The following is a 25,765-nucleotide window of genomic DNA, read 5'->3' as shown; positions in this document are numbered from 1 at the left end:
ATGATACTATATAAGTGAATTAATCTTCATTGTAACATCTCATTAGTTATGATATGCATATGAGATTTTGGAAACCAAGAATAGAGTTGAGAGTTGTGTATGTTTTGAGGGTTTTATTGATGTAGAGTGTAGTCCTAGGAAAAGAAAGCAATTGTTTTTCAATCTAGTGCATCACCTCCTATCCCTTTCAAAATTTCAATTTCATGCACTCCTCCCTTTTCTTTGTAAGTTGTAGTTTAGGTGCATCCTAATTGTAAGGAAGCCAAGCTTCTTCATAGATTCAACCTCAAAGCACAAGTCCCACACTTGGAGGTTGTTTCCATGTTACACAAGGTTTCTTGAGGGTCATACCTCAAGCATGGGTGGAAAGATTTGTGTCAACATTTCATATAGGACGATGAATTGCAATGTATTGTATTTGATTTATTATTACATGCTCTTCAACATGTGCGGTGAATATGGTGTATTGGATGTACTTCATTGTATTGGTTGCACTTTTGTATTCATTATGAGATTATGTATTTGTTATTCCTTTATGGCTATGGACATTGTCCTTATGTTTAAATCTAATTAATAATACTTATATAAATGTGATTCAACATTAAGGAATCCTTGAGAAATGCAATCTGCTATTGTATTGCTTAGTGTGTATTTGATGTGTATGTGTTATACTGCTTCTACATGATGTTATGATGATGTTGAATAAACTTTTAAATAAATAAAAAATGTTATGTAAACTTAGTGTTATGTTTAGGTTATTTTATCTTGTGTTTCATAGCAAGCTATTACATTAGGCTTACATTATTAATATGGTCAAAATTCTATTACAATAATTTAATGCTTTGAAATATAGTTTAGATTTCAACTTCAAATCAATGTTTGAATAAGACTTGCATTATCGATAAAATTTATAATTTATCATGATAGTTTAATGCATTGAACATGTTATAAACTTTAAATAATAATAAATCATTTTAAAAGTTATAAAAATAAAATATTATAAATTTAATGATTGTTGTGATATTGCTATAGGATTCAAGTATGCAATTTTCAATTCAAACCCTTTGACTCATGTTTTATGAATAGATTGAACATGAAATTTAGCTTGTATTGCATCTAGGTGATGTCCATAAAGGTGAAGCATTGAATCTAGGTTATTTTCTCTTGTGTTCCCTAGCAAGGTATTACATTATACTTACATTATTGATATGATCATAATTCTATCACAAGAATTTAGTGCTTTGAAATGTGGTTTAGATTTAAACTTCAAATCAATGTTTGAATAAGACTTGCATTATTGATGAAGTTTAGATTTTATCATGATAGTTTAATGCATTGAACATGTTCTAAACTTTAAATAATAATAATCTAATAAAAATAAATACATTCTATTTTAAAATTTATTTAAATTAAATATTATAAATTTTAAGATTTTTATGATATTGCTATAGGATTCAAGTATGTAGTTTCCAATTCAAACTCATTTACTCATGTTTTATGAATAGAATGAACAAGAAAATAAAGGTTCATTGCATCTAGGTGATGCCCATAAAGGTGAAGCAACAATTTTTTTCAAGATGATGTCCATAAAGGCGAAGTATCATAATTTTGCGGAGATCCCTCATCTTAATACATGATCCCATTCAATTGCTAGGCTTATTTTGCCTAGCAACCATTGCATAGTTTTTATACAAAAATTGGAGAGAAATTTTATTGATTAAAAAAATATAAATATAAATATAAACAAAAAGAGAGAGATAAATTTATGATGACACATGAATTTTTTTAATTAAGCAACCACTACTTATTTTAAACCCACCTTTTTTTCTTTATAACTTATTTTCATTGCCTAAATAATAGTCCTATAAAATAAGAAAAGATCCAATAGTATTCCTTTTACACTTCAACTAGTTAAATTTAAGCAAAAATAGAATTAAAAAGACACATGAAAACATGTAACCATAAAATTTCTTCTAAAACTAATCCCTTTAACATACTACTTTTAAGAAAACTTTCACAATTGTCACACCTTATAAAATTAACATACAACAAGTGCCACTATCTACCTTGTCAAATTTCAACTAATCTTATATAAATGAATCTATAATAAATATTACTTAAATATTATATAATCTCAATCTATAATAAATATTACTTAAATATTATATAATCTCCACCTAAATAAGTATTACTTAAATATCATATAATTGTTATCTAAATGAATTAAAATTAATAAAATTTATAACTAATCTCCATCTAAATTAATTTGAATTATTTTGTGAAAATAGTAGAAATTAATCTATATTCTAACCTTTTCCCACCTAATGTATTTACAATTAGTATAATAGAATATTATATAATCTCCATCCAAAGTGAATGTAGAACTATATACTAGATTTTCTAATATGTATTTTTATATATCATAAAAAAATCTCTATACTATTAATAATAATAATAATATAATGCATGTATCTTAAAAATTTGATTTAAAAAAATTTACAAAAATTAATATTTTTTAATCTTTAAATTCAAAATGTACTTTAATAAATTATAGAACTAATATATTAATTATAAATAAATAGATAAAATTTGGACATAATTGTTTGTTTATCATTCCTACATTGACGGATAACTAATTAAAATACAATCTAACAATAAACATAAATAAAATAATAATAATAACAAAAATGGACGCATAAAGCAAGATTCTAAGCCATGCCGAACCAAGAGAAATTGCCAAAAGTAGAGACATCTGAAAAGTTGGGTTCGATTCCGTATCCGGATAGCCCGAAGAAAACTCTTGTCAGAACCGAATATATCCGCAGAAAAAGATATATATAATAATAATAAAAAGACTTCCAAAATTCCAAAAATTCATTAACAACAAAAACAGCCATATAATCCTTCGGACGATACGACGATTCACGCGATCCACAATCAGTGGGTCCCACGGAAATTAAAATAATATTCATACACTAAATCCGTGGGTACAAAAAGTTTCGCTTTTATCAGAACGTCATTTGGGAAACAGCCGTCCGATCAGATTCTTACCAGCAGATTTCTCAATTAATGTTGCCATGTCACACCTCGAAAGCGAAGTACACGGAGAGCCTCTGACGAATTGGCAGACGCTGTTTTGCCATGTCATCCGTTCAAACGGAAAGTTTGTTTAATATGTTATTGTTTTTGCAGTAAATTCCCCTGTTCAAGTTGAAGATAGAGGGAAACTTTCGCATTTGTGTGGCTGCGATTCGAATCCTTGACTTGTTGTTGACAGAAACACGAGAATAGCATTAAAAAACCCTACTCTCTGTTGATATGGATGAACCAATTGATTGCTGTAGAAGAAGATTCCATGCTGGGATGACTATGTCCAGTGAATCTTGTGAATTTTTCCGTTTGTTGTGAAGTTTTCAAGGGTTTTTTAATTCGTTTTGTTTATCATTTGTTTCTTGAGGTGGTGTGATTCGGGTCGAGATCTGGCATGGCTTTGCCGAACCTGGCGTCTTTGGCGAGGCGGGCCATTGAACGCGGTCTGGCCGAGGAGATTAAGAAATGCAGCCAGATGAAGCAGACGGGGGTCAGTTTGAAGTACATGATGGAGTTCGCTTCGCATCCGAGTGACAATTATTTGCTATTTTCCGCGCAGTTTTTGCTCAAGGAATTGCCGGTCAGGCTTGCGCACCGTGTCATGGAGTTGGAGAATTTGCCGCACGGGCTTTCCTCTCAGGACGAAGTTTTAAAGGTATTTCTGAGTGTTTGTTGAAATTATAATACTCGTGTATTTTTTCACCTCTAGTGTCGAACAGTGGTGCTGGATCAAGCTTCCACTGCTCATTTTATTTAGGAAGAGAATTCTGAATCAAGCTGTTTTTTAATCTGTGCTTGCTCTTGTGGCATGCTTTGGCTGTTTCGAAGGTAGAGAGAGTAGCTGTTGTGTTGCTATTTATATATTTCCGTTTCTCTTGTGTAACAGCTAACTTTGTTATTATCAGTTACAGAAAATCTTAATTTAGGATTTCACTTAGGATTTATGCTTCGTTGAAGCTATTTTGGAACGGAACAGCAAGTTGCTGATCTTTTTTAGACTAACAGCGCTGTTATTAACAGTTTTAATGTAAAAGTTTTATGCATTCACTCTGAATTTGTGCTTCTTATTGTCATTCTTGTAGGATATAACCTGTTAATCTTTTATTCGAATCCGCTGTTTTTCTCGTAAATTTCTAAATTAGATGTTTACAGTTTGAAAAAGCTTAATTCATTATTTCACTGTGCTTCTTTGTTGTGTTCCTGTATCATAGAGAGAATTGCTGTTTTTTAACCTTATAAATGCTGCTGCCCCTTCTGATGTCTCACAAAAGCTTAATTTATATTCTCGCTTTGAATTTTGCTGCCTTGTGTTTGAATTTATCCTCTATTGTTGCAGGGAATGGTAATTTTGCCATTATTGGCAGTCTCGCAAAAGCTAAATTCACGATTTCACTTCAATTCATGCTTTATGTTGTTCTGGATAGATTGACTTGTTTCTTTACCATTTAATATCTCTTTCTTTTTTCTCATGCAAAGTACCTAATTTGTATTTGTTAATTACAGTTGTACAACCGCTTAATTCATGATTTCACAAAGGATCTTTGTCTCTGTTTGTTATTTTGGTATGTATTTGATGTTTGAAGGGTATAATCTAAGTTACCGATTCACTCCCCCAACCCGGATGTGGAAGCGGATGCATCCAGAGGCGGAGGCGGGGCCCGATGCTCTCAGGAAGTACCCAGAAAGCTCAAAGCCGATCCGGGTCAATTATGCCTTGGCAGCAGTAAGACTTGTCAGGTGAAAACATTGCTGAAACAACCGTGAGTTCGCATCCAATACGTCTGTTATTTTCCTCGAGCATACAATTCCCACAGCCTTTATTTCTAGCAGGAAGGAAATCTTAAGTATTGCTACCATTCTTACTCCTGCTTAGACCTTGTGCTCTATTTTGTTATCCCTACTAAAATGTTTTGTGGGAGTTTATTAAGAGGGCACAGATGCATTGATCGAATAATCAGTGGAAAGAGAATCACACACACAAGATACGATCAGCTCACCAACCCAGAATTTATTTAATGGCTTGGATTAGAAAAATGTTGAATAGAATCGTGTACACAAATAATGTATCCCAGAGCAGCTGCCATAAAGCTGCCATAAGCAGTTAGGAAAAGATAGGATTACATAAACTATATGTTGTTACTTATGCTGCGAGTGTATTGTCAAGAAAAAGTCTAAGTTGCAAGTTCAGATTCTGGTTTGGATGCGGGTTTGACCTTCGGGTATGAAATTCAATCAAATTTTTTTTGGGCTGGGTTCTGGTTCGTTTTTTTTTTAATTCGTCCCTTAAAGAATTTTTTTTAAAACTTTTTAATTTGTTTCTATATACAGGTAAAAATATGTTGCAGCAAATAAGTTCATACACAACTATGCTAATATAGAGCAATTTAGCAAAATACACCACCACATATATTAACGATTTTGTTCAAATGGCATGACAATATGTCAAAATGCACCACCATATGAATGTTTCAGTTCAAAAAATTTAAAACAGCAATGTCAAAATCAGTAATTAGTAATCAGTTTGAGACTCATATGTGATCAAATATCAATGTATCATATAAAATCATCAAAGAATTTATTATCAGTAGGCAATTGCTGACTAGAAGCACAATTAGTGCCACTAGTATCAAAAGTCTCAACCATAGTCTCAGTTGTAGCCTCAACATCAGCTCCATCGTCACTATGTATCTCAAGATCACTGCCTTCAGTTGCACGTGTATCAAAGTAGACTTCCAACTCCACAGTCTCATGGGACATCCCATTGTTTTCCTTCCCACTTTTTTGTAGGTATTCTCTTTGTGAGTTATGAGCCTCAAGTTTGAATGCACAAAAATCAAGTTATATGCATTCTTGAAGTTTAGTCAGTTGTGTTTTATTGAGTGGATGAAGGAGAATGTGCTCCAATTCCTTTTAGATGATGATGAACTAGCAAACTATCAAGATTTGCAAATTTACCAACAAGAAATTAGAAATTAGAATCTTAAGATGTAATAACCCCAACAAGTTATAACTTCTTCAAACACCAAAATCTTCTCTAGTTCAGTTGTTCGACATTTTGTCAAACACTTTGCAAGCAAGTTCTGATACCAATGTAATATCCTCTTACAAGGAACTAATATGCGAGTGCAATTCTTTTGGTATTTTCAATGCAAATACATGTAAACTAGATATGAAATGCAAAACAATTGACATACAATAATGACTACAGTAATGCTAAAATTTGATTTTGAATTATCACAGCAAAATCATATGCTTATGAAGTACAATGATAACTACTAATAGTTACAAGAGGAACCTGATAATAGTGATGCCCAAGAATGAAAATGAATCAAACATAGATACTGCAGCGTGACATTGTGCATGCGTACTGTAGTAGCCAAAATCTATTCTCCAATTTAAGCACAAATAGAACTCCTAAATTGAAGCTCTCCTGAATACGAAATTCAATGGATATTTCACCATTTCAAATGGTTGCAACACTAAAGAGTTGACATTCTCTAATAGCTGACTGAAATCAGAAACCTTAGTTTCTTCTCCCAACTTAATATCAAATGCAATTTACTATAATCGGATGATAAACAATGAAGCTCTCAGCTCTACTTATACTTTTCCTTAACCCTTCTAGAAGGAAATAAAATATTTAATAATTGCATTCTCTAGAAGTTTCTCCCTTTCCAATAATTAATGTGCTTTTAGGAAATTAAATTACTAGAAGCTTCCCCCTTCCAATAATTAGTGCACTTGCTAGAAGCTTCTCTCTTGCAATACAATAATCAATTGTGCTTCTTGAAAATTAAATTACTAGAAGTTTCCCCCTTCAATTAAATGAACTCTCAATAAAATATAGTCACCTTTTTATTTTAATTTATTTAATGATTTTATAAGAAATTAATTTAATCAATTTCTCCTTATTTTTTCCACTTAGCCTTTGGAGTATGTCAAGGCTAAGAACTCCATTGAGATGCTAAAAAGATGGGGACATTACAGTCCGCTCTCCCTGAAATTGCTTGTCCTCAAGCAACTTCAAGTCCGGATGTTGCAAAATCTCCTCATTCTCCCATGTCACATTCTTTACTGGCAGGTCCTTCCATTTTACCAAATACTCCCTTATAGTGCACCGCCTCAAGTTCCTTTCCTCGAAATTAATGATAGCCTCTGGCACCAATATCAATTTTCCCTCATCATCCAAGGGTGAGAGCACTGTAGAAGGGAAAATATGATGTCGTAGCGCCTTCTTGAGGTGTGACACATGAAAAACGTTGTGCACTTTGCTCTCTGCTGGCAAATCTAACTCATAAGCCACCTCTCCCACTTTCCTAATTCTTGAATGGACCATATCGTGGCTTAAGTTTCTTGGCACCACTTTTCTTGAGAGTGGATTGGTGGTAAGGCTGCAACATAAGATACACCATATCTCCAACCTCAAAAGTCCGCTCTGTCCTCTTTTGGTCGGCATACTGCTTCTGCTGATTCTGTGTCTTGGTTATATTATCCTTGAGAGTCTTGACAATGTCTTGACTCTCTTGTAACAAATCACCTGCGTTGGGCACTCTACTGTCACTCAAAAGAAAATCCATAAAATTGGGTGTCTCATACCCATATAGGGCCATAAAGGGTGACATCTGAATAGACATGTGATAAGTGGTATTGTAGCAATACTCAGAGATAAATCCACTTTATCCATGCCTTTTGTTGTCCTGCGATATAATTTCTGAGATATCTCTCTACCCATTTATTCACTATCTTTGTTTGACCATTTGTCTGTAGTAGCTAATACTCGAAGTGAGCTCTGTCGCACACAACCTGAATAGCTCCTACCAAAAATGACTCATAAACCTGTTGTCTCTGTCACTCACAATGCTCCGAGGTAAGCCATATAGTCTGAATATCTCCTTGAAGAACAACTCTGCCACCTGTGTAGCAGTGATCAGAAAGAAGTGTGCAAACTTTGTAAGGTGATCCACAACCACATATATGCAGTCTTTGCCTTGCGCTCTAGGCAGTCCTATGATGAAGTCCATAGATAAACACTCCCACTTCCTATTAGGAATCAGAAGTGGCTGAAGTAAACCGCCTGAATAGGAGTGTTCCTACTTATTCTGTTGGCAGGTGGGACACTCCCTAATATACTAAAGTAAGTCTAGTTTGAGCCCTTTCCATGTGAAGTGGTCTCTAATCTGCCAATATGTCTTGTAGAAACTAGGATGTCCTGCCATAGGTGAAACATGAAAAGATTTGAGAACCATCCTCCTCACTATTGAGCTTGGAACAAAAAATATTCGTCCTTTGTAAATGACGAGCTCATTCACAAGGGTGTATCTACTGTCCTGAATAGTTCAATCTATGAATCCGGTGGTCCACACATCCTTTGCATACTCTGCAAGGATCAAGTGTCTCCGATCCTCCAATATATCAGTCAATTAGCTCAAATGGGGCCTACATGATAAAGCATCAGCAACTACATTCTGTGTCCCTTTAAAATATGTAATATCAAAGTCATAGGACTGTAACTTGCTCACCCACTTCTGTTGCCTATCATTGAGATCTCACTGCCCCAAAAAGTGTTTTAGGCTATTATGATCGGTTTTGATACAAAATTTGCTACCTACCAAATATTGCCTGAATTTAGCCAAAGCATGCATAATGGCTAACATCTCCTTATCATATATGCTGAAGCTCCACTCTGGCCCTCTTAATTTTATGCTCTCATAAGCAATAGGGTGCTTCTCTTGCATAAGCACCGCTCCAATGCCCTCTCTGAAAGCATCATAGTGTAGCTCAAAAGGTTTGTTGAAATCTGGTAACGCCAACACTGAACAAGAAGTCATCAACTCCTTAAATTTCTCAAAACACTCCTGTGCCTCAGGAGTCCACAAGAAAGCTCCCTTTCTCATCAAATCTGTCAAGGGTGCTACATGCCTAGAATATCCATCCACAAACCTCCTATAGAAACCACATAATCCAAGGAAGCCCCTCAACTGTGTAATGTTCACCGGTGAAGGCCACTTCACAATGGTACAAATCTTTTTAGGATCCATGCGTACACCTTCTGCACTGATGATGTGACCCAAATACAACAACTTTGTTATACCCTAATCACATTTTGACTCCTTTACATACAAGGACTCTCTGCCCAATATATCCAACAATATGTCAAGGTGAACCAAGTGCTCCTCCCAAGATCTACTGTACACCAAGATATCATTGAAGAAGACAAGTACAAATTTCCTCAACTGAGGATGGAAAACCCTATTCATTGTTGACTGAAAAGTAGCAGGTGCGTTAGTTACCCCAAATGGCATAACTACAAACTTAAAATGGCCACAATGACATCTAAAGGTTGTCTTCCCAATGTCTTGCTCTCTAACTTTGATTTGGTGATAATCTGATCTCAAATCTATTTTTGAGAAGAAGCAAGCTCCATGAAGCTCATCTATCAACTCATCGATCCTGGGAATGGGGTACCTGTTTTTAATTGTCTTCCTATTAAACACCCTTTAATCAATGCACATCCTTAATGTCTCATCCTTCTTCACCAACACCAGTGAAGAAGCGAAAGGAGACTTACTTGGTTTAATATGGCCCATAGTAAGTAACTCCTTTATGGTTTTTTCAATTTTATCCTTCAACCTCTTCGGATGCTTGTAAGGTGTAATCATGATGGGCTTAGCCCCCTCCTCTAACTCAATGATGTGCTCAATACCCTTGTTTGGTGGTCTACCTGGTGGAATGTCACTGAACACCTTAGAATGTTTAACTTTGAGCTTTTGAATATTAGGAGGATATTCAATCTTCTATTGTCCCTCCTCTGATGGCATTAACATGCACTCTGTTGCCCACTCTATCCGATCATGTCAAATCAATCTATCCATCCTTTGGAAAGAGACCATTTTGAAATCACTGTCTCTGATTGCTTTAAGAATCTGTGTCTTCCCATTTACTTTAAACCTCATCTCCATCTCCTTGAGATTAAGAGTGAACTCACCAATATCGTGCAACCAACTCATTCCAACGACTATATCTGTATCTCCCATAGGCACAACATAGAAATCTGCCTTAAAAGCATATTATTAACTTCCAATGGGAGTCCAGTGATCTTACGGTCACAATTGAGGACATAGCCATCAGCTACCCTCACTCTAATTCCCCCAAACTCTTTTGTTTGTGTGCCACGCCTTTGCACCAACCTAGCGTCAATGAAATTATGAATAGCACCGGTATCAACCAAAGTTATAACTTTCTGTCCAGCAAGTACTCCTCTCATTCGAAATGATCCTTCTTGCTTAATACTAGTGAGACGAGCTTCCCTAAGTTTCCCATCTCCTTCCCCATCCTTGAACTCCATTTCAGCCTTATCTTCCATTTTTTCACCATCTATTTCCTCTATAGTAGATTGTTGGTCTGAATTATCTGATTCTGATTCCTCATAGTATGCCCACATAACTCTGTTAGCTTTGCTCGTTGGTCTAAGAGGATAGTCATAATTTGCATCATAGGGTTCCTTATAGTAGAAACATAATTTTTTCTTCCTCAAATCATTTAATATTTCCCTATCAAAAAGTGTTGGAGTTTTATCTTTAGAATCATTTTTAAAATTAGTTTTCTCAAGTTTTTTATAAAATGGTTTGTTATTCTTACTAGAAGATGCTCCTTTGGACTGAAATTTGTTTGTTGAGATTGCATGTTTCATACTTCTTGCCTTTTTCATAGCTTCCTGTAAAGAAATGGGATTAAATGCCTTTATCCAACCTCTCAGTGGTTCAGATAGGCCTTCAATGAAAAGAACTGTCAATCTACACTCTAAAATGTTTGGCACCATGATTGCCAACCTTTGAAATTCACCAATGAAATACTCCAAGTTGCCTATTTTTTTCAGCTATGCTAATTCTCGGAAGTAAACTTCTGGATCTTTCTTGTCAAATCTTTCAACCAACCTATCCACAAAGTCCTAGTACTAGTCACCTGATTATGTTGGAGTGTTACCATACCATGGTACCACCAATCATGTGCTACTCCCTCCAAATGCAAAGTGGCGTATTTGATAGCTTCAATCTCTATCATTGGCCTTAGTGCCAAAAATGTGTCAAGCTTATGGATCCAAGTGTGAGCTGTCATCTTTCCACTCCCATCAAATGTATGCATAGTAAGCTTGCCTGTAGCCCTCTTCAGCTCACTATTTTGACCCCCAGACTTCCTATCCTGTCTAAGTGACCTGTAAGTTCTCTTCTTTAATTTACAAAGCGTTCAAAGGTCATCCTCTCCTAAACTTGCGGTGCCAATAATTCCCATTCATCATTTGCAGCCATAAGGATATCTGCAAATGTCTCATCCTCAACTTCCTCTGCTAGTTCTTGTACTGGTTCTTTTCTAACAAAGGTAGGACGTGTGGGCCTGTCTGCTATTTTGGAAAGAGTTCTATGAGCTCTAGGTGATCACGTTGCACTCCTATTATCCTCTTGATCTGATTTCATCTATCCTGTGGATTCATGCGCTCAACCATAGTGGTGAGTGTCTGCAAAGCCTGAGCCATCCGCTCTTGTCCTATAACCATTGCTCTGTAAAATTCCCTTATTTCCTAATCCTCATTCCTATTGTCTCTTGGTGGGCTACACTCTTGCCTGTCACCCATGGTGACTAGCTGCTTGTAAAAATCTTGTTCCCTGTCAAATAAAGCTTGCCTACGAGTGGAAAATTTGTGAGAGCCAACCCTAGGTGGCTGCATGTGATTGTTAAACCCTCATGATGGCAGAACTTAGCTCTGATACCATTGTAGTAACCCCAATAGGTTATAACTTCTTCAAACACCAAAATATTCTCTAGTTCAGTTGTTCGACATTTTGTCAAACACTTTGCAAGCAAGTTCTGATACCAATGTAATATCCTCTTACAAGGAGCTAATATGCAAGTGCAATTCTTTTGGTATTTTCAATGCAAATACATGGAAACTAGATATGAAATGCAATACAATTGACATACAATAATGATTACAATAATGCCAAAATTTGATTATGAATTATCACAACAAAATCATATGCTTATGAAGTACAATGATAACTACTAATAGTTACAAGAGGAACCTAATAATAGTGATGCTCAAGAATGAAAATGAATCAAACATAGATACTGCAGCGGGGCATCGTACATGCGTACTGTAGTAGCCAAAATCTATTCTCCAATTTAAGCACAAATAGAACTCCTGAATTGAAGCTCTCCTGAATACCAAATTCAATGGATATTTCACCACCTCAAATGGTTGCAACACTGAAGAGTTGACGTTCTCCAATGGCTGACTGAAATTGGAAACTTTAGTTTCTTCTCCCAACTTAATATCAAATGCAATTCACAATAATTGGATACAATAATTGGATGATAAACAATGAAGCTCTCACCTCTGTTTATACTTTTCCTTCACCTTTCTAGAAGGAAATAAAATATTTAATAATTGCATTTTGTAGAAGTTTCTCCCTTTCCAATAATTAATGTGCTTTTAGGAAATTAAATTACTAGAAGTTCCCCCTTCCAATAATTAATGCACTCGCTAGAAGCTTCTCTCTTGCAATACAATAATTAATTGTGCTTCTAGAAAATTAAATTACTAGAAGTTCCCCCTTCCAATAATTAATGCACTCTCAATTAATTAAATTAATTAAATATAAAGTCACCTTTTTATTTTAATTTATTTAATGACATTATAAGAAATTAATTTAATCAATTTCTCCTTATTTCTCCACTTAGCCTTCAGAGAATGTCAAGGCTAAGAACTCCACTGAGATAATAAAAAGATGGGGACACTACATAAGATTAAAGAACTTGACTATGATAAAATTTTGATGGCAATGGGCTGCAAGTGTTGGTATCTATGTTCAGGGAAGAGTGTCAAGACCACAATCATTGGTGCTCGTGAATCTCATAAATTCAGAACTCATTGCAGGTTGTAGGTGGTTGGAAAGAGCCTTCGAAGGGCTGCCTTGTACGTTTGAGCAACTTTAGGATCTCTGTATGGGGCAACTCTAGCGGTACTCCCTTTGAGGACTGATTGGCTATAGAACCTGGGGCTCAATGCAAAGGTAAGTAGATGCAAATGGGTAGTCTTTTTGTTCCATCTCTCTACCATTATTACCTGTAACTCTTTGAAGAACATTTCATTAGGATCTTGCTCTTTCTCATTTATTATATTTCTAATGTCCTCAATCATGGAGTCAATGCCATCCTATATCTCACCTAAGCAAGGCCTATCCATGTCAGTGTATCAAATCATGGTCAATATAAGCCTGGTGACCTTCAGAAGGTACTCAACATCATCCCACCAAGATTCATATAGTACCAATCCCCTTATGGCAGCTGCCTTGGCACTATTAGATTGCCTCCAAACGCTCTAATTAGCACTGGTACCATTCTAGACAATGCATCTTTAACTGTGACAAGGCATCTCAAAACAATAGTGTTGGAGGCAAAGCGGGTCTCAACAAACTATTTTAAAATCAAAACAATAATAGATTAAAAATTTAAAAATATAAAAAGTTTACTAAAGTGACTAGATTTCTAAAACGTGTTTAAATTTTAAACAATTCAACTTACCTTCAAGAGCTTTAATTTTGAGAATTGTGTGAAAATGACAAGTATCATATGGTGGTTCGTGATAAACGTTTGGATCTCTTGTGCCTCTTCATGCATTTTTTTATTCACTCAACCTTAGTGCCAATTTTTTGCAGCATTAGGTTGAGTGTGCATGACATAAGATGTCCAAACAATGCGTTCATATTGCTTCCCAACCAATAAGCCAACAACTCTACAATTCTTTGCATTGTCGGTTATTACTTGAGGGTCAACTTGTTTGATAGCTTGGATGAGAATGTTTGAGGATAAAAGGACCATTATTTACCTCTCCTTCACAATCCACAACTTTCAAAAACATTGTACCTCTTGTAGACATTGCAATAACATTCACCAAAGGATGGTTCCTTGCATCTTTCCATCAATTTGATACTATTGTCACACTTGTTTTGACCAATGAATCCTTGATGGGCAACATGGCATTCTCTACACAAGCAACCTCATCATCTAATGAAGTGGTACATATCTTCTCAAAACCAAGACCCTTGAATCTGTTTAGGGCCTTATTAACTTCACTCACCATGTATTGCCAATACAGTGACTGAAAAACACTAAATGACAATCCATTTGCATAGACGCATCTAGCTATGGCTTGATCAGCCATGTTTTTAGCTTCATTTTTGAATGATGATTCCAAGGGTCCTACTGCTCTCTTACTTACAGTTTGCTATTGAGGAGAATGCAAGAGTGGATGGCCCTCTACATGTGGTTCACTAGAAATGGTAGTTGAAGACATAGATGATGTTTTTCCTTTCTTTGAAGGCCTACCACTTTCCAGCAGATGTGAAGAATTTGCCCTCCCAGCAACTTCCTGTGCTTGCTTTTATTCTTGAAAGTATTTGTTTACAATGTGATTTGGAATTAAGGTTTTAGGTAACACTTTGTTTACTCTTGACTTCCCAATACAAAATTTGATGCCTTTTTGGGGAATAAAGCACAAATTGCTTTCACTCTACTATAAGAGCTACTAAATTCCTCTTTGTAGTGGCTACAAATCCACACATAACCTCCTCCACCTAGCATTGGTCAAATCATTTGCAATATTTTCAAAATGGGGAATATCAGTTGATTTTGAAGTTAAGGTTATTGGCAATAGAAGCACTTGCAACCACAGTAGAATCTATAGAGAAAAAAACAATAAATAAGTTACAATAGTGAGAAGAGATGATTCAAGAAAATAAATGTAGGTCCTTAAAAAATCAATGAAATGATTATTATAAATTAAACAAATTTTAAAACAATTAAAAACTAACAAAAATACATTAAAAAGCTTCATGTACTGGTTCAAAGATGGCTGTGAGTTTCACGTTGGCAAAATCTCAAGGGGAATACTAAGGTTTGAAGGCTCAGCCTCACTCATGCTACACAAACACGAGACTCTCGTGCTACACAAACTCTCATGCAAACACTCATGTTGCTCAACAAACACTCACGCTGTGAACAAACTCCTCCACAAAGGTTGCAAATAAACCTTCAAATGCTGGAAAGTTCAAAACAAACACTGCAAACACACTCACGTTTGAACCCCAGAAACATTAAAACATTAAAATGCTGCAAAAAAACACTTTATTATAATGTAAAAGCCCAAAATGGTGGTCGTTTATGTTGAAACACTTTATAAAATGTTGAGAAGTCAACATTATTTGGCGTTTTTCCAAATTTGCTAGAAATTTGCCTTTGTTTCGTCCAAGATTATTTTTCATCTACAACATTCACACCAAAGTCTTCCAAAGTCGACCAAGGTTTGAAATGCATAATCCAAGGGTGGTTTGGTAGTAAACACACGAATTCGAAGCACATTCAAACCGAGTATGAATTTGGCAGAATCGAATGTCAAATTTGGGCTTCCAAGGGTGAATAACGAGAACTTGGAAAAAAATCTATAATGATATTTTTCTTATCTTAAGGGTCCTTCTTGGAACAATTTATCTCTCAGCTTTGAGCCATTTGCTATTGATTAAGAGGATTGTCTTTTCAAGTGATTTAAATTTTGTGGCTTGCCAATGTTTTACTTGGTAATTCAGCTTTAGTTTAGTAGAGATGCATCCTTGGTGTAAAACAATAGAATCCTTATTTTTATTTTTGCAAAATAATTAAATGATTTCTGCTTGAATATTTGTTTTGTTTGTGTTAGTGTAAGGATTTCATTTTTATAGTTAATTATGACTAGCTTGTTTTCTTTTGGTGCTGAAAAATAACACCATAGTTTTGAGGATTGCAAACTAAATGAAATTTTGTGTTTGATTTTATGATTTTATGTTGTAACTTATATCTTATTTCAATTTTATTTTGTGGTAGTACATTTTTGATTCAAAGTTATTAATCCATGCTTTGGATTGTAGGAAAGTTTTATTGTTATTGTATTTGTTTAGCAAGGCAAGAGCAGCAAAAGGGAGCAACAACATAATTTAGGGCTAGGCTATACTAATACTCCATTCATGAAGCTTGTTGGTTATGGCAAGAACAATAGAAAGGGGACAACAGTATAATGTAGTTCAAGACTTGTTGAAAGTTAAAGGTTAAAGAGTGGCAATGTCTCCTCCATTGAACATGTGGCAACATTGATCTCTTTAAGAAAGTCCAAGGGCTTTTGCCATATTTATGAGACGAGACTTTGGTAACCTTGGAAAACTTGACAGTCCAATTCAAGCCATACCAAAGGTTAAAAATAGCACTAGGCTCCTAGGTGATGTTGAGAAAATAAGACAAAGAAAGTGGCTGGCCCACAATTACCTTGGGCATAGACAAGGAATTAGCATAAATGAAAGGTCAATTTCAAATCCCATTTTGGCTTGCCAACCTGGAGGTCCCTCTTTTGTCTTTTGCTTGCGTTGCTTTGTGTTTGCACTCTTCCTTGTTTTTGTTTGGTTGTTTTTTCTTTTCTTTTTGGTGCTATTAGGCTTGCAAGGTTTTCCATATTAGCATGATGATGTTATCAATCGTAAATGTTCTTGTTGTGCCTTGCATCCATGGCCCATTTGGGCTTGCCAACTTGGTGGCCCCAATTTCATGGTTTCTCGCCTTGCTTTGTGCTTGTACCCTCTTGTTTGTATTTGTTCAGGAGAATATAAAAAGTCTTAAATGTGATCTGATTCCTATATCTTATTAATACAAAGAATCTAAAATGATTATTGTGAGAGATTAGTAATCTGCCAGAACAGATTTAATAATATACTTGGGATTTTAATAGAATGCAAATGATTCAGATTATCATTCAAATATCTAACCATAGCTATTATTCTTTAACAAGGTGCTTGAAATAAATATATGCATGATATGGTAGGAAAACAAATGCATGAAAAGTGTTATAATTTATACAGATCAACAGTAAAAACTAAAAATTTAAAGGAAAACAAGTGCATGAAAAAGTGTTCTAATATAGCAACATTATTTCAAGTCAATCATAATTGTCTATATTCTAGATAAACAAATTCAGTAGTTTGAACAGTAGAGGCCCAACCAAAACACTTTTATCAACCTAGATTGACTTCTACTAAATTGTTGACAGTGGATCAGGTGCAAAAAAATAATACAAATCACAAAGAAGCAATATGATTTGTATCCGAGTTACAGAAATACCAAATAAAATTGTCATAAATCTGATACTGAGAATCAAGAGAAAGTGTGAAGTATTCAGTGGAAAATATATTTTTATCAGCAATTATACAGTCTCAGTAAGAACAAAAACACATTACAACTGGTAACCTAAGTTGCTGATTCAGGTTCAGGGACGGATTTGGGTTCGGGGTTCAGGTTCGTGGATTTGGGCAAATTTATTTTTTCCCATTTGGGTTCGTGGGTGGGTTTGTGAGTGCATATATTACAACTATGGTAGTTTCTTTTTTTTACACACACACACACATATATATACTAAGTCATTTCATAGTATGAATATATCAATGTTACTTGATTATTATTATTTTTTGATTGGTAAACGGGCAAAGCCTTTGATTATATTAATTTAATAATAGTACATTAGAGTATCTCCATTCAAATGGGCACTGGTAGGAAAGAATAGAGAAGAAAACCTCCAGTTGCTTGAGACCGTGGTCCTCTATTATTACATTATTAAAAGGGGCATACCTCAATTACCAACTTTCAATTTTGTTTTTTAAATAGAAAATAAATGACTAGAATCGTTCTCTGAATTTTGTAAGCTCCAATGATCTCTATACCGATCATTTATACGATTTTGTATCCGAGATGAGAGTGACGAATTCGACCAGATCTTTATATACTTTGTAAATACCTCTTCTTTAGCTATTCTGCATCAAATGGTTACACCTTGCTAACCTGCTGATCAATGATGCAACTCAAAATGAACATTATGGAAAAGATTACTGAAATCAATCATAAATTTGTGGATGATCTCTCTCAAGCTTTAACATAATATTCATTTGTAAACTTGAACCTAACAATCATTAGATTAGATTAAAATCTTTGTCAATTATTCTGAATCCTTCTTAAAATGGTTTTTATTTAGAAGCCTTATACTTATCTAAGACTTATTGAAACTTTGGCTTTGACCTGTTGATCAATAGTTCCCAAACAGAAAATAGGCATCCTGCCCTTACATGTCAATGTAATGCCATCTCTATTAACATATTATAAATTTGTTCATTTTAGAATTGAATCTATACTTTCCTATACTTAACAAAGTATGCTTAAATTAGGTTTTGTTTCCCAACTTAACCCTTCTCAAGTGGTTTAAATCATCAAAAACTGCTCAATGTTGATCCCAAGATTAGTATAAATCATAATAGTCTCTCACATTCTGGAATTAATTCCTCTATCGTATCTAAACAATTAACCCAAAGAAGACAGGACCCGATTTTATTCAGCGAATTCATAATGTATATAATTTGTCCTTAATAGTTTCAACCATGATAAATCATTCACCATTTGTAGGAGGCAAAAAAAAAAAAAAGTTAAGCCCAACAAACTGATAGAGATAATAACATTTATATGTATTTATATAGTCAAGAATTTACAAACAGAGCTCTCTAGATAAGGAAGAGTCTGAGCTTCTATACACTGCTACCAAGCTTGTAGACCAATTTCTGAAATTGATACCAAAATTCTGATATTTATTCATACATTCATAAAATGACCTATATGCAAAGGCTAAAATTATCCTAAAATCAGATAATTATGCACTATAATTCTATTCCAAAATTAGATAAACATAGGTTATATTCATATTAATTGCCCAAGGCAAACAATACCTAACATCATTAGAGAACCGAAATAAGGGTAAGGCAGGATTTAGCACATAACTAAAACCCACAAAGCTAAAAAGGAGGAGATAAAATGCCTAAATTAGTGCTAACCAAATTACATATAAGTCGTAGGCAGGACAGGAGTAACAAAAAGGGAAAACTTTCAAATATCATCAAAATTTGACATCCAAACAGAACCAACATGTAGGAGACATCCATATAACAACATTCTCCTATTTCCAGTACACCATGATGATTTCCGCGATGTACTTGGGGTTCTCGGTTTGGAAATTTGGCGGGAATTCAAAGGCGCTTTTCTCCCTACTAGACTTTTCCATATTTGGGATACAAATATCCGATGCTTCTAGATTATCAAACTCCACACCAGGATGAAAATAGGACTTAAAGATACAGAGATAGTTCCTGAGCCAAGCCTTGCTACGGTCTTCTAAGATCCCTCTCCACCTGAGAAGAAAATGGATACTGGCTTCCATTTTCGACCATCCTTGAAAAAATATAGCATTCTCTCAGATAACCGGAGAGGGGCGTCTAGGGACAATGGCCTATTCAAAACTTCTAGGTAGATGTGCCATGTAAATTTTTGGGAGAGGGATCCTAAGTTTCTCATCTATACTCAGAATAGCTTCTTCTAGACCTACACACCAAATTGGATTGAAAACATTGAAGCAAAGTTTGATCATTGCCCACTTCTCTATTTTGGCTCTGCCAGACAACCTATAAAGGAACCTACAATGTCACTATTGGTTCTCTAAGAGAAATCATAGTTGAAAATACCTTCCCCTAAGACACGAGCACAATAATCCTAGTCATCCATAGGGTTTAAAAGTCGATTCCATCTTTTTGGTTTCACATTACCTCTGAATGCCATGGTCCGCACCTTTGAGGCGTGGAATAAATTGATATTGGTTTCCATACTAAGATTGTCACTACATCAAGCTGAAAGAGAAGGGGATATAAATTTGAATATAAATGGCATACTAGCGATCATCAAGCGAAGGATCTAGAAGAACCTCAAATATTTGACGTAATCTATTGATGCCACCTAGATGGAACCAAATCATAATGATATATGATGATGCCTAGTGTCACGAAATGATGGAAAAATAGGGAAGTAATAAAGAGGATACAAATGTTTGAGATGAAAATTATCAAAACGCAGCCTAGAGAACGATTAGATCTAGTGATAAATAATTTAATAGTATTGAAAAATCTGCTCCCATATTGATTTGCTGAATTCCACTCATATTTGAAAGAATTGTTATCTTAACTTTTGTTATTTTAAATTAAAAACACCTTTTATATTCTTATTTTAAAATTATATTTTTAAGTCTATCAACGTTTTGAAAAGTCCTTACCAATTTTTCTTCATCTTCCCCTATGTTTGCTATGTGGAGTCAATGTTTTCAAGTTTATACAGGGCGATATATATATATTCTAAGATATGAATGTATGCATATATATTTAAAAGTTATGGAGATAGTATATTTGTTTGTATCCTTATTATTTGAATTGTCCATCAGGGCTAATTTAGCTAATTAGGACTTAAAGTTACATTATCTAGTTTTGTTTAAAACTGCTATTTATTTTCCAATTAGTTTACTTAAAATTAAATATTAAGAAATTTTAATTATTTAAAAAATTCCTATTTTAATTTTTTTTTGGTGAAACATTATATTTATATTAATAATAATAATTGGTTCAAAAAAGCTCCTGAAGAAAAGCTCCTATTTTAATTATTAATTATTATAGATTAAAATATTTTCGCCATCAACACCCTTATTTGCTAGCTAATTTGCCTTTTTGTTACCTTCCTGAAAGATATGAAGAATCTGAATATCTACAAATTGGTCCTGAATATTTAGTACTTCTTCCAATTTTGTGTTTAAGACCCAATTAGGCATCTTCCTTTTCCTAATGGCATTTAGGATAATCTATGAATCTCCTTCAATAATAAGTTTTGATAAACCTAGATTTAGGCAAATTTGGAGACCTTCTTGCAAGGCTTCTAGTTCAGCAAGGTTGTTAGTGGTTGGTCCTATGGATTTAGCCCTTTTGGCAATCCACTTGCTAGAATCATTATTAATGATACATTTGAATTCCAGCAGTCCCAATATATGTTTGCATCAATCTCAGGGGGGCAGTCCAACCCAATATATGTTTGAGTCACTCCCAATAGTATTGTGTATATGGGCATCTATATAAAATATGATCAGTATTTTTACTGTCTTGCTTACATAGCACACATCTTGATGGTCCCTCAATACCCATCTTACTAAGTCTTTCAGCTATTAAAATCCTATTCTGAGATGTCATCCACATAAAGAAACCTGCCTTTGGCAAACAGGACGAATCCCAACAAAGTTTAAGTGGGGTATTCACTTCTTTCTATCTTTGGGAATGAGTGATAACTCTATATCCATTTTTAGCACTATACTTGTCATCTTTTAATGCTGCCCAAATGAGTTTGTCATTTCTCTCTAACTGTTTTATTTTTCTTTCTTGAATTATTTTTTCGTATGCTTTTTTTATTGTTGGTTCCACATCTATATTCTCCACAGATTTCCATTCCCATCTTGTAATTCTACTAATAACTTTTTTAGTTTTATAATTACTGACCTTACACCCCTAGAGTTTAACTAATTGCTCTTTGATGCTAGTTGGGATCCCCATGCTATGTACTGAGGGCTAACCATCCCAAGAATCCTCCCAGAAGAGAGCTTCATCACCATTTCCAACATCCCATGTGAGATATTTACTATTAAGGGTTTTGCTTTTCACTATGAAGTTCCAACTTTCGGATCCTTTAGGGAGGGTCCTCATTCTAAAGACGGAATAGGAATCATCTACATTAAGGTATGTGTTATACATAATTTTAGCCCATTTATGTTCCCTTTCTACAAAAAGACACCAAGTAAGTTTAGCCCCTAATGCTTCATTTTGCCAACTTAAGTTTTTGATACCTAAGCCTTCTAATTCCTTTGACTTACATACATTATCCCATTTTATTAAAGCCAATTTTTTCTTATCCTCAAAGTCATTCCAAAGAAAGCTTATAAATTTTGCCTCAAGCTTCTTATTGATGTGTTTAGATAAAGGAAGGCAGGAAATAAGGTATGTTGGAAGAGCGGACAACACTGCTTTGATTTTGGTAACTTTACTTGCTTTTGTAAGCCATTTATCTTTCCAACCTCCTATCCTAGCATCCATTCTATCAAGAATACTATGCCAACCCTTGTTAGTTTTGCTGCCTTTTTCTAACTTTATTCTTAAGTATTTACACGGGAATGTACCTCTTTTATATCCCATAATATTACAGATCTGTTTTTCAATTTCAGGTTTGGTGTTAATGAAAAAGATTTTAGATTTTACAACATTCACTCTTTGACCAGAAGCTTCCATATACTGTTGAATGATAAACTTGATAGGAAAAGATAGGGGATCTCTTTGTCTTATACCTCTTGATGAATCAAAGAAGCCTTCGGGAGACCTATTAATAAGAACTGAAATTTTAGTTGTTGAAATGCATTGATATATAAAATTAATCCATTGGTGAGAGAAATCGAATGCTTCTAAGGTTTTGCATAAAAACCTCCAGTCAACCATATTGTATGCTTTCTAAATGTCCAATTTCATGAACATGCTTGCCATTTTATTCTTATTGGTTGAGTGTAATGTTTCTTGTATAATGACTATCCCATCTAGAATCTATCTCCTTGGAACAAACCGATTTGTTCTTCTGATATAAGTTTAGGAAGAAGCGGTTTCATTCGATTAGCTAAAATTTTGGATATGATTTTATATATGGTGTTACAAAGAGCTATAGGTCTGAAATCCCCTGGGATTTCAGGATTATCTTTTTTGGGGATTAAAGTAAGAAATGTATAATTAATTTCTGATAGTAAGGACCCTCCATTTCTTGATGTTCAAATGGCTTTCCAAAGATCAATTTTGATAATATCCCAACATTTTTGGTAGAAGAAAGTTTGGAATCCGTCTGGACCTAGAGAGCTATCAGGGGTCATGTTGAATAACACAGATTTGACTTCTTCCAAGTATATAGGTGAGTTTAACGCTTTATTATCTTCTCTGGAGACCACATTTGTTATGGCTTTAAGCATTTTTACTTACACAATTAAATTCGAGCTATCAAAATTATTTAATAAGTTATTAAAATGATCTAAAAAAGTCTTTGCTATACTGTTAGGATTTCCAGTGATAGAGCCTAAGGCGTCTTTAATTTTAATAATTTTGTTTTTAGCTCTCGTATAAAGAATGCTGTTATGAAAAAAAATTGTATTACGATCGCCCTCTTTAAGTCATTTTTCTCTTGATTTTTGCCTCCAAAAACTTCTTCTTTTGCTAGGATGAGTTCTTGCTTGGTGAGTAGTTCTTTTTCTAAAAGGAAGTTCTCATTATTCATATCTCCTTTAATTACTATTGTGTTTAATTTTTTTAAAGCTTTTTTCATTGTCTAATTTTTCTTTAAATATATTGTTGAAATGTTCTTTGTTCCACTTAAGTATATTTTCGTTAATCTTTTTCATCTTAGAGACAAATATAAACATTTTGGAACCTTTAAATTGTCTTTGATTCCACCATTCTCTAATGAGCTCCATGAAATTTTTATCTAAAAACCACATTTTTTCACACTTAAAAGGGTTTCTAATAGGTTTAATAGGTTCAAAAAATTCAATTCTAACTGAATAGTGGTCTGATCCTACTATAGGTAGAATTGAAGCTTGAATATCTAAATCTAATCTACTTAGTTATCCTTTGAGAAAGAACCTATCCAATTTCTCAGCGATAAATGCAAAGTCCTTTCTTGTATTATTCCATGTGAACTTACCATTATCAATAGGAATATCAAATAGTTTCTTAAGGTCTATCCATTTTTTAAATTCTAATGATCCTTGGGAAATTTGTTGGATACCTCCAAATTTTTCATCTATACTCGTAATAGTATTAAAATCGCCACCTCTTAGATTGAGTTCATTGATGTGATTTTTAATAAAAAGACTTATTTCTTCTCGTAGCAGTTTTTTATCTATGTTATGGGTCGGTCCATAGATGTTTATTAGAATTAGCTGTAAATTAGTCTTTATGCTTTTAATTCTACTGCTCATCCATGAATTGTTTGAATTAAATATATTTAAATTTACTTTCTTGGGATTCCAAATCATTCCTAATCCCCCTAAGGCTCCTCTAGATTCATGTAAGTTAATGTTCCAACTACCTAGTTTCTTTTCTAGCTTAATTCCTTCTTCCTTATTTAATTTTGTTTCTTTTAATATAATAACTTTAGATTCAAATTGCTTTAAATTATGCTTTAGTAAAGGTTTCTTGCTAGGTGCATTTACGCCCTTAGCATTCCAGGTAGTGATCTTTACACTGCTTTGGGAAGGATCCTCCCTTTGCCAGGATTAAGTAACTGGCTTATCTTTTGTTGTTCTTTTGCCTACCCATTTGCTTCTCTGAGTTCTTTAAGAGACTTCCTTCCTCTCTTAGCTTTCCGTATGCCATATTTGGGAGTAGTTAATTTGTCTTGATTCATTAGAATACCCAGTTGTTCTATGTTCTCCTATGCATTTACAACACTTTCCAACTGCTGACCTTAATTCACATTTTTTCTTCGATTTCTAATTCTTTCATTATCTAATCTGTGAAGGTTATCTGAACATTTGTGTAAATATTATCTGCTACATTTGGAGTACTCGTCCCAATTATTAGCCTCACCTTGTCCGATACCTGTTCTATCTTCGGCTATCTATAAAACTTTACTTCTTTTATCTTCATCTTCAATGATTAACAGATCTTTTCTTAAATCTTCAAAGGTGTAGTTATCTCCTCGTAGTTTTAGAACTTGCAACATGAGTTCCTCTTTCTGTAAGTCACTGTTTTTGTCAATATTGTCGAGGTTAAAAACTTGGATTAGTTCATCTGTTAGTAGTTCCAAATTCTCTTTCTCAGCCTCATTCGAAGATAACCTTTCCAGATCATCAATCTTTAACATATCATTATTCAAGAAGTCCTGAAAATCTTGTGATGTTCCTTTATTCTTACTTTGTTCCTTCTCCCATAAATTGTGCCCACCGAGGTTATGCATAGGGGATTCTTGTGAGGTAGTTGGTGTCTGCCAAAATTTGGTGAACATCTTGACTGCCTCTTTATTGAAGTGTATTGTCTCCTTCATAGACTTCCTTTCTGTTGCAACAGAGTTTCCATTAATTCATTTGTGTATTTAGTCTTGCTTTGTTCAGGAGATGCAACAGAGGAGACATTTGTTTTCAATTTCTTCAAGAGTGCTATTAGTATCGATCGTGATATTTTTGTCTTGAGATCTAGAATCCTTTTCTAACTCATTTTCTTTCCCACTCATTTCTATTGAAGCCCTAGCTTGTGCTTTTTTTGGTTTCCTTTTTAGCCTCCTACAGTTATTTGTTGTCTTTTGTATCTTAGTGTTGGCGAAATAGAGATTTGTTTTTGTTCCTTCTCTTCTGTTGATATCATCAGAATTTTAAGCTTCTCATGTAGGTTCAAATTTCAATTGTGAGCCAGTGCCTTTATTTTCTTCTCTATCTAACAACTCAGTAATTTCTTTAGTGTTCTCAAGTTTTGAAGATTTTCCTTTTTCTATGCTATGAGATTCTTTTTCTTTTATTGCTTGTAATAGCTCTAACACTTTCTTCTGATCTTTGAGGATAGAAGGAGAGCTATATCTGGATTCTGAAATTGGAGATATGGCTGCTGGTTTTACATTTCTTATTTGACTCTCTTCTAAATCTGAAATTTCTTTTCCTGCTGTAACATGAATGCACTTCCCT

At 34.3% G+C, this 25,765-nt stretch overlaps 1 protein-coding gene across 2 annotated transcripts in view; it reads left to right on the top strand.

Annotated features, from left to right (window-relative positions):
- The first annotated feature begins 3,201 nt into the window (after window positions 1-3,201).
- PDK (pyruvate dehydrogenase kinase) overlaps window positions 3,202-25,765 on the top strand; it is a 38,994-nt gene continuing 16,430 nt past the window's right edge. For both annotated transcript variants that reach the window (XM_089800698.1, XM_089800699.1), the window contains exon 1: window positions 3,202-3,745. In XM_089800698.1, the coding sequence (XP_089656824.1) occupies window positions 3,485-3,745 (261 nt within the window). In that variant the 5' untranslated portion in view covers window positions 3,202-3,484. The remainder of the gene's footprint in view (window positions 3,746-25,765) is intronic.

The sequence above is a fragment of the Cupressus sempervirens genome, chromosome 9 (assembly GCF_028749045.1).
Source record: "Cupressus sempervirens isolate cs-2001-9-10 chromosome 9, ASM2874904v1, whole genome shotgun sequence".
Lineage (NCBI taxonomy): Eukaryota > Viridiplantae > Streptophyta > Pinopsida > Cupressales > Cupressaceae > Cupressus > Cupressus sempervirens.
Note: the sequence above shows the minus strand (reverse complement) of the source record. Positions and strands in the feature narration are given on the sequence as shown.